A 9,744-nucleotide genomic window follows, 5' to 3' on the forward strand; every position below is an offset into this window, starting at 1 on the left:
AAGTTACTCAAGCCCCTTTCCCTTTCAGGAAACTCATTCAAATCATTTCTACCATCTTAAAGAGACAGCAAACCTGTAAAAAATTCTACTTCCTCCACCCTCAAGAAAGCAGCATAAAAAAGAAAAAAGAAAGAAAAGAAAGGAAAAAAGAAAAAAAAGAAAGCAGCATATCAGAGGACAGTAAACCTCAGCTTCAAACACATGTGAAAGGTTTGCATCCTGACACAGCCTGCTGGGTGGGAAGCCTGACAGACTAAATATACATCCCAGATCATCCGCCTATCTTTTTTCTTTTCTTTTCTTTTTAAGACAGGGTCTCACTGTGTAGTTCAGGCTGCCTCGGCCTCCCAAGTGCTGGGATTACAGGCATGCACCACCTCACTGAGGAGCAACTACTTTTTGCCAGTATCTCCCAAGGATTTTCAGTTTACTAAATCCAACCATCACTTTTTTTTTTTTCCAACCTTCACTTTTTAATCTTCATTTGGACTAAATTTCCTATCAACATCACACCATGTTACCACCCTATGCTGGCTTTGCCCCTGCCACACTTTTGCTCCTGTGTCCTTTGCCAGTTTCTTTTCTCTATCTCACCTGAAACATTGGGATTTCTCAGGCCTTGGACCTATACTTTTTTTTTTTTTTTTGGTTTTTTGAGACAGGGTCTCACTATGTAGTTCATACTGACCCGGAACTCACTATGTAGCCCAGGCTGGTCTCGTACTCACAGTGATCCTCTGGCCTCAGCCTCCCGAGTGCTGGGATTACAGGTGTGCACCACCACCCCCAGCATTTTTTTTTTTTAATATGGGAGGATTGAACCCAGGGCCTTATCCATGCTAGACAAGCACTCTACCACTAATCTACATCCTTTATAAAGACACATGCTCATGCACAAGTGCACGCAAACACATACACACAGAGCTACATCTCCAGTCCTTTTTCTTCTTTTTTTTTGGGGGGGGGTGTTTGTTTTTTGATACAGGGTCTCATTGTGTAGCCTGGGCTGGCATCCAATTTGCAGCCATCCTCCTGCTTCAGTCTCCCAAGTGCTGGCATCACAGGCATGCACCACCATGCCCAGCTTGTGATTTCTCTGGTGGTCTTATTGGTTTCAGTTGGTGATGGAGAACAAGTATGAGCGACACCATTTACTTTGTCATTTTTGCAGTTCTAGGAATGGACCCTTTGGCCTCAGCAATGCTGAACCATATCCTCAGGCCCTCTATGTTGACATTTAGCTTAGTCTCTTGGGACCTTAATGCAGGAACTTCATTCAAAAGAACAGTCTCATACATTTATTTTATTTACATGTAACACTTGAAAATTATGAAATTCAAACTGCCATGGCCACAAATAGCTTAACTAGAACACGGATTCACTCTGTTTACTATTCTCTACAGCTGCTTTCAACACTAGACAGAAGAGCTGAGTCTTTTTCCCTGCGTATTTTACCTTTCATAAGTTTGCCAACTTCTTTATTCAGTCCCCACTCCCTACCCCCGAAATCTACCTCGGTTTCCTCTCGCCGGTGGCTTTCAGGATCATTCTATACCAATGACTCCAGAGCACCATCTTCTGTCCAGACCTCTTCTCTAAGGATGACCAGATAGAAATATCCCACTGTCTACCTGTCATTCCCATTTACAGTTCATCTGGGTATCAAAACCAGTGTGTTCAAGGGGGCTGGGGATTTAGCTCAGTGGTTCCACCACCTCCCTTGCATGCACAAGGGCCTGGGTTTGATTCCCGGTATCAAGAGTAAAATAAAATAATGTAATATAAAAAGTAAAACCACTGCGTTCAGAACAACTCCTAATCTATCATTTTAGTAGACGGAACCAATATCCACCCAATTGATCAAGTGAGAAATGCAGAAACTCTTGACACATCCATCTCCTTTCACCCCCGTGTTCAACCTATCCCCAAAGCCTTTCCCCAAAAACCCAAGTCCACCCTCTACACTCACTGCCTTCCAGCCTTTCCCCGCAAACCGCACCCACGTTTCTACTCTGGACTGGTGCATTCACTTTTTTTTGGTACGGGAATCAAACTCAGGACCCTGTGCTTGTGAGGCAGGCGTTTACACCACTGAGCTAAATCTCCAGCCCCAATTTTTTTTTGGAGGCAAAGTATCTATGTAGTTTTGGCTGGTGTCAAACTCAATAACCCTCCTGCCTCAGCCTCCAAAATATTGGGATTACAGGAGCGAGCCACCAAGCCTGGCTGCTGCATTAATTTCTGAAAAACATTTTTCAAAATATAACCATGCTCAGCTGGACCCTAAACACTCCCCCGCGCCCTTCAGCATAACCTTTTTTTCTTATTTTGAGACAAGATCTTGTTTAGCTGCTATGTTGCCCAGACTGAGGTAAAATTGTTATTTGTAGTACTGGGGATCAAACCCCGAGCTTTTGCACTGAGCTACAGGCCCGGCCCTTCTTCATTATAGTATTTGTTGATGAGGTCAAACTAAATTACTAATGTGCCCAAACTAGGCTCAAATTGGATTCTCTTGCCACTGCTTCCCAAAGAGCTGGGATTACAGGCGTGTGCTGCCACACACGCTTTTTAGAACTTTGTATCCTCCTGCCTCGGCCGCCCTGAGTGCTGGATTACAGGTGTGCGCCACTACGTCTGATTTAAAAGTTTTCCGCTTCTCTTACGAAGCGCGGCACACCCAGGTTCACATGATCCAAAAGCTGGTTTGGCGAGGCTCCTCAGACAAAAGGACCCCTCTAAAGCCTTCCTAAATTCCGGGTCCTCAGCACCGCGGGAAGACCTTAAACGCCATCGCGCTGCGCCGCCAGCTCGTTCCACGGTGCCCGGAAGAGACGCAAAAGGGGTGGGGCAGCGTCTCACAAATCGAACCGTGAGCCTTTGCGTTTCCTCTTTCCAGCCGGCGCCGAGCGATGGGTGAGTTGTTGTCTGTACTTGGGCTGCGGCGGGGCTGAGTTCAATCAGGTGCCATCCTGCCTCGCACCCAACTTAGAAGGGCAAGTACCAAGACCCCCGGTCACGAACAGCCCCGAGGGATTATGGCTTTCGGGTTTTGGCTGCGGAAGTCCGCTGTGGGGCCCGTAAGGGACCTGGGGCTGCCAGCGGTACCAACATGGCTGCCGCTGCAAGCAACGGGTCAGGCCGCACGTGTATGATGACACCTTGGTAGTGCTGCACATCCCCGACTGAGCAGTGGGGAAGCCAACCTTGGAGAGCTGAACGTGCGGCCGGCTGGTGCGGGGCTCCAGAGGGGGCGAACCGCCGGCGCTGAGTCCCGATGGCTCAAGCTTTCTCCGCTCCCGCATGCAGGCATCTCTCGGGACAACTGGCACAAGCGCCGCAAGACTGGGGGCAAAAGAAAGCCCTACCACAAGAAGCGGAAGTATGAGTTGGGTCGCCCTGCTGCCAACACTAAGGTGGGTGCTGCCTGGCCTCGTTCCCAGAAGGTCTCCTTCCCCTGCTGTGTAGTTTTAGTTCTTTGTGTTTTTTTTATTTTTGTTTTCTGGAACTGGGGATCGAACATGGGTCCTTCATCTTGCGAGGCAGGCGGCGGAACCACTGAGCTAAATCCCCGGTCCTTTTGTTGGTTCTTAACATGTGGCTGTTGTAGGTTCTTTCTTGGGCTCTGTGCTTTCTTTGTGGTAGGGTCTGGACAACGTTCCCCACTAGACGTGGTGAATGAGCTTTATAAAGAAATAGGATTTTGTGTGCGCCCTACACCACGAGCATAGGGTTGAAAGGAGGCCCTGTGTACTAGGACCAGGAAGTCTTCTGGTGGTGATAAATAGAATTCTGGTTATTTTTGTTCCATCGAGACTGATTAGTTTTCAGTGTTTGGATACAGGTTTTTCCACTTAAAGGCAACTAAGCGTGATGAAGAAGTATCCTTAGGCGTGGCTGTGGCCGTCTTGGTCACTTTTCTGCCATTTGCCGATGCAAGGACTTGTCATAGTTACACTGACCGTTGCCTCCGTCCAGCCCAGGCTCCCCTCTGATTGTGGCCTGCAGTCCTTGATAACCCAGTTCTTATGTTTCCCAGATTGGCCCCCGACGCATACACACAGTCCGAGTTCGAGGAGGCAACAAGAAGTACCGTGCCCTGAGGTTGGATGTAGGAAATTTCTCCTGGGGTTCTGAATGTGAGTGGGGCTCTGTGGAAGTGGGTGGTTTTGTAACACCTGAAACCTGAGGGTTTGGAGTTGATTGTGGAGGCTATAGTTGCCAAACACCTGAAAAGGTGAAGTTATCGTGTAAAAAGAGCTGGTGCTCTGTGGCTGGGTAGAGGTTCTGGGAAGAAACTGGGGAGGGCAGACCAGTTGTCCTGTGGTTCATGTGACTTGATTCTAAATCTCTTGTGAGCAGGTTGTACCCGAAAAACAAGGATCATTGATGTTGTCTACAATGCATCCAATAATGAGCTGGTCCGCACCAAGACCCTGGTGAAGAACTGCATTGTGCTCGTTGACAGCACGCCGTACCGACAGTGGTACGAATCCCACTATGCACTGCCCCTGGGCCGCAAGAAGGGTGCCAAGCTGGTGCGTGTAACTTCTGTGTCGGGGGGGGGAGGGGAATTCTGCCTGCCTTGAGCCTTCTTGTGATGAAAACTGTCCAGTTCTGCTGCTGAAGGGAGAGAGATGAAAGATTTTAGTACTGAGGAAGGTGGGTATTGAGTTGTGCAGGCTTTGAGAAGATTCTAATGGTCTGAGCTAATCATTTGTATTCTGTTTACTCAGACTCCTGAGGAGGAAGAGATTTTAAACAAGAAACGATCAAAGAAAATTCAAAAGAAGTATGACGAAAGGAAAAAGAATGCCAAAATCAGCAGTCTTCTGGAGGAGCAGTTCCAGCAGGGCAAGCTTCTTGGTGAGACATCCTGTGTGTTGGGGAAGTGGGGCTCACAACTGTGCAGTGAACACCCTGTTATATCCTTGCCTTAGTTGTCTTGGCTACCAGTCCTTTGGTCTAGAGGATTCACCAAGAGAGCGTGACCTCGGGGTTTCAGGAATATATTCAGAAGTCCATTCTCAAGTTGAGGGGGCTGTCTCAGTGATGAAAACTTTGTCCAGTTCTGCTACTGATTTTTAAGTGGTGATAAAGTGTATCTGAGAAGACATGGGCTTCATGCCTGCCCCTGGGGTACCAAAACCAACATAGTTTTTTCTTAAAGGATAGATAGAATTGGATGGGACCTCTTTGTCATTTTGCTAAGTACCACATACTCTTTTTGCAGCCTGCATTGCATCAAGACCAGGCCAGTGTGGGCGCGCAGATGGTTATGTGCTAGAGGGCAAAGAGCTGGAGTTCTATCTGAGGAAAATCAAGGCCCGGAAAGGCAAATAAGTCCTCTTTCTTGGCATAGCCCATGTAATAAAGTGTTTATTGTTCTATGTTCATGTTGTATGAATGTTCTGTAAAGTTGTAAAGACCCTGTGTTGTAAGTATTTGGGTAAGATTGTGTTTGTGCACAACCCCTCTTCCATACTGGGAATTGAACTTGACTTTGTGCTTGCAAGGCAGGCTCAGCATCACTGAGCTGAATTCCCGGACCTACGATTGTGTGTATGTGTAGGGATCAGAACCAGGGCCTTGTGAATGTTAAGCATATACTCTGCCACTAAAACTACATCTTCAGCCGGGTGAGTTTATAAATGAATTTGTGAGTGGTATGAAAACCTTGAATCTTTACTGCATTGCTGAAAGCAGGTTATATAGTTAAGTCCCTAACCTCCTCACCACTCAGAATTTTAAAATGATACTAGTGATGTTTGCTTCAGGAAGTCTCTTTGTTCTCAACCTGCCCCCCATTAGCATTGCATTATGTATTGTTGGATGGGGTGGTGCCCCTGTAATCCCAACACATGGGAGGCTGAGTCAGGATCACTGTGACTTGAGATCAGCTTGGGCTAAATAACAAGACCCTGTCTCAAAATACAAAAGAAAACCTTGCGTCTTTGGAAAGCTTTCTAAACTTTAACCCTGACCTGTTTGGTTTTTTTGGTGTTTTGTTTTGTTTTTGGTACCGGGGATTGAACTCAGCTCTTTGTGTGCTTGCGAGGCAGGCGGCGGAACCAGTGAGCTAAATTCCCAGCCCTCTGATCTGTTTGATTTGCACTTGGATATTACAATAGGACTTTTCCAAGATTCAAAGGTTATCTCATCTACCACGGGCCCCTCCTCTTTCTCAACTTTACCATCTGTAGCAATTGTCTAAGTGCAACTGGTTTTTCTGAGACAAGGTCTCTATATTCTGGGCTGGCCTGTGGCAATCCTTCCTCAGTTTCTAAGTACTGGGACTGTAGGTGTCCACCACCATGCCAGGCTTCTGACCCATAATTTTTTTGGTACTGGGGATCTATCTTGGGTCCTTGAGCTTGTGAAGCAGGCAGCTGAACCACTGAGCTAAATCCCCATCCCTTCTATCTAGTCATTTATTTTTAAAATGGTGTCACTGTACTGTCCAGGCTGATCCTCCTTCCATAGTCCTGAGTAGCTGGGTCTGTAGGGATGGGCTGCTGTTTTTTACAATGCTGGGAATTGGAGCTGAATACATGCTAAGTAAGTTCTCTACCACTGAGGCAGCACTACACTCCTAGCCCAAAGATCACTTATTTGTTTTCTTGGCATTCATGCTCAAATGTGCACAGACAGTGAGCTATATCCTCAGCCCCTTTTAGTGTTTGTTTCTGAGACAAGAGTCTCAAGGTCTAGGCTGCCCTAGAATTTGCTCCTTGGTGGGATCATTGGCTTATGTCACTGGGCCTGGCAAGGTTATTTTCCATCTCATGAATGAAAATCCTTGCCAGGTGATAATGATACTCACCCTGACCCTGGCCTTGCTAGACACGAGTCTACTATTCCCGGTAGTGGAGCCTCTCCTACAGATACCCAGGTTGACTCATGCCCTCCAGGTCTCTGCCACCCTGGAGATCTCTGCCTGGTTGGAGAATAGGCTTTGTTATCTTTTTGTTTGTTTTGAGACAGTCTCAGTGAAGTTCAGGCTGGCCTCAAATTTGGGATGATCCTTCTGCCTCAGCCTCCTGAGTGCAGGGATTACAGGCATGTGCCACCATACCAGCAGTTTGGTTTTGAGTTTCCAAAGTGTCTTGCTGTGTTCTCTAGGCTGTCCTCACAGACTCAGGTGGTCCTTGGTTGGCCCCCAGTGTATTACAGAAACAAGTCACTCACCCTTTCCATACTGTCTCAGTTTACCCCCCCCCTTTTGATATCTGAGATCAAATTTGGGACCTTGTGTTTGCGCAGCTGCTGGCTGCACCACTGAGCTAAATTCCTGGCTTAGTTTACCTGTTTTTTATCCTTACCCTTAACCTAACAAATTATGGTCATTTGAATTGCTTGCTTCTTTGGCTGTCTTTGCTGTTAGAGGAAAGGTGTTTCCTCCCCCAACCCAGAGAAACAAGGTATTTGCTTCCTGGCCATGTTTGTAGCACCTAGAAAGCTGTATGGCAGTATTTTGAGACCGACAGAATTTCAACAAAATTAATTGTCCAGGTTTGTCTTCCTCCACCTGAGTGCTGGTATTACAGGTGTGTGGCATCATGCCCAGCTCTGCAGGCTAAATCCTGGGCCCTGTAATTGGTACTTAGAGCTCTACAAGGCTTTGATCTTTTGCAGTCCTGCTTCAGGCTTCCAGAGTGTTAGAGGACCATAATACCTGATTCTCCTCTGTCTAATGGGTAAGATCAGTGGGTTCTCTGGAGTCTTGAATCTGCCCACTCCCTCTCCATTGCCTTTGTGATGACTAGTCTCCATGTAGGTTAACTGGAAAAAGCCTCTGCCTTCTGTGTGTGGGGTTTTTTTGTTTGTTTGCTTGTTGGTTGGTTGGTACCCGGGATTGAACTCTGGTCCTTGCGCTTGCAAGGCAGGCCACCGAACCACTGAGCTAAATCCCCGGCCCTCTCTTTTGTTTTTTGAGATGGTCTTCCTCTAGAGCAGGCTGGCCTTGAACTCAGTAGCCCAAGATGGACGAACCACTGCTAAATCCCCGGCCCTCTCTTTTGTTTTTTGAGATGGTCTTCCTCTAGTTCAGGCTGGCCTTGAACTCAGTAGCCCAAGATGGCCCCTAACTCTGATCCTCCTGCCTCAGCCTCCAGAGTACTGGGATTAGAGACATGTGCCGCCATGCCCGGCTTGGTTCGATGCCTTTTTTTTTTTTTAAGTACAGGGATTGAATTTAGGACCTTGTGTTTGCAAGGCAGGCAGTGGCAGCACTGAGCTAAATTCCCGGCCCCATTTACCCATTTTTTATCCTTCCCCTTAATCTGACATATGCTCGTTTGATTCCTACTAAATGAATGGCTGTCATTGTGAAGTGCTACTTGTTTCCACATGACAGATTTGGAAACAAGCTTGAAACGTTTAGCATCCAGGATGGGTGGATAAAGCATTTGTCCAAACACGTTTTGTGTCCCCATGGGTGATGGTGCACCCCTGTGATCCCAGTACCTGGGAGCCTGAGGTAGAAAGATCACCATGAATTGGTTGGCCTGAACTATGGTACATAGCGAGACCATATCCCCAAAACAAGAGTGTTCTGTATTCTACAGTCATGCAGATGGAAAGAAGTAAAGCCAAAATTAGCATCTTCCTAGCTGGGCACTGTGGGGCATGCCTATGATCCCAGAATTCTAGGAAGTTTAAGTAGGGTCACAAGGCCCATGCCAGGTGTGGTGGTACATGCCAGTAATCACAGCATTCTGGAGTTCTAGGCCAGCCTGCCCTACAAAGGAGACTGTCAAAACTGGTGGTGGTGCAGTCCCTTAATTCCCAGTACCAGGGAGGCTGAGGCAGGAGGATCCCCCCGCCAAGTTAAAGGCCAGCCTGAACTACATAGCAAGACAAAAAATAAAAGCTGGGCATGGTGGCACATGCCTGTAATCCCAGCACTCTGGAGGCTGAGGCAGGAGGATCATTGTGAGTTCGAGGCCAGCCTGGGCTACATAGTGAATTCCAAGTCAGTCTCAACTACATAGTTGAGACCCTGTCTCAACCCCCCAAAAAAATAAAGATAAAAAAGCACAGTGGTTCGATCTTTTGCTGTCTTCCAGAGTGTTGGAGAAGTGTGACATCTGAAATGCAAGTACTCAAGGAGGCTGAGGTAGAATTAGGAATTTCATTCTCACTTGAGTGACTTAATGATTTAGGGAGACCCTGTCTCAAAAGCCTGAGGATGTAGCTCAAGTGTGCAGTCCCTTGGTTCAGCCCCCACTACTGCCTCCTTCCCCAAACAATAAAGAGCTGCGATGTAACCCTGCAAAAACCCTGGGGGTGGCAGGTACTTCCCTCCTTCGTCTTCCTCAGTTCTAGTAGCATTGGTTATCCTTTCACCATAACAATTTTCATCATTTACTACCACAACACCCCCGCCGCCCCTTGAATGTCGTCCTTTGCACTGAGCTACATAGTCCCTTTTTAAAAAGTTTTAAGAAAATTTTACTTTCCCGATTTTTTTGGTGTTGGGGACTTAACCCAGGGCCTTCATAACGCCGTCCCCCGCCTTGGCTCGGACCTTTCCCTACGTCTTTCTAGGGCCCTCCCTAGAATCCTCTCAAGGAAGGTGCGCAGGAAAAGCTGCTCAGCGCTGAGGGGCTGCAGCAGGGCGTTAGGGCTCCGGGGCCGCCTCCCCTGATTCCGCCGCTTCCTCCTCGATACAGCCCCGGCCCGCCGCCCCCTCCGGGTGGCCACCCTCCTCGGCCCGGAAGCGCTGCAGATGCGGGGTCCAAG

The 9,744-nt window shown here is 47.7% G+C and overlaps 3 protein-coding genes and 4 non-coding genes across 7 annotated transcripts in view; 6 read left to right on the forward strand and 1 right to left on the reverse strand.

Moving 5' to 3' along the window:
• The window catches only part of Kif2c (kinesin family member 2C), a 30,286-nt gene extending 30,006 nt beyond the window's left edge, over positions 1–280 (forward strand). Inside the window, exon 22 of the mRNA XM_010610141.2 lies at positions 29–280. The gene's annotated coding sequence lies outside the window, so the exon portion shown is untranslated. The remainder of the gene's footprint in view (positions 1–28) is intronic.
• A 2,550-nt stretch (positions 281–2,830) lies between these two features.
• Rps8 (ribosomal protein S8) lies at positions 2,831–5,392 on the forward strand. The gene is made up of 6 exons (XM_010610143.3): positions 2,831–2,916; positions 3,310–3,416; positions 4,040–4,139; positions 4,363–4,538; positions 4,737–4,866; positions 5,234–5,392. Exons 1-6 carry the CDS (start codon positions 2,913–2,915, stop codon positions 5,341–5,343), a joined length of 627 nt encoding a protein of 208 aa, XP_010608445.1. The 5' UTR covers positions 2,831–2,912; the 3' UTR covers positions 5,344–5,392.
• On the forward strand, positions 3,147–3,226 carry LOC117287411. Its single transcript, XR_004518727.1, has one exon. It is a non-coding gene; the product is annotated as a small nucleolar RNA SNORD55/SNORD39 (small nucleolar RNA).
• LOC117287420 lies at positions 3,863–3,967 on the forward strand. Its single transcript, XR_004518736.1, has one exon. It is a non-coding gene; the product is annotated as a small nucleolar RNA SNORD46 (small nucleolar RNA).
• Positions 4,594–4,661, forward strand: LOC117287417. The gene has a single exon (XR_004518733.1). It is a non-coding gene; the product is annotated as a small nucleolar RNA SNORD38 (small nucleolar RNA).
• Positions 5,045–5,114, forward strand: LOC117287416. Its single transcript, XR_004518732.1, has one exon. It is a non-coding gene; the product is annotated as a small nucleolar RNA SNORD38 (small nucleolar RNA).
• A 4,230-nt stretch (positions 5,393–9,622) lies between the features above and the next one.
• Positions 9,623–9,744, reverse strand: part of Best4 (bestrophin 4) — a 3,309-nt gene continuing 3,187 nt past the window's right edge. The window contains exon 10 of the mRNA XM_010610405.1: positions 9,623–9,744. Coding sequence (XP_010608707.1) covers positions 9,623–9,744 — 122 coding nt within the window.

The sequence above is a fragment of the Fukomys damarensis genome, unplaced genomic scaffold (assembly GCF_012274545.1).
Source record: "Fukomys damarensis isolate Sample0158 unplaced genomic scaffold, DMR_v1.0_HiC HiC_scaffold_23, whole genome shotgun sequence".
In the NCBI taxonomy this organism is placed as follows: Eukaryota; Metazoa; Chordata; class Mammalia; order Rodentia; family Bathyergidae; genus Fukomys; species Fukomys damarensis.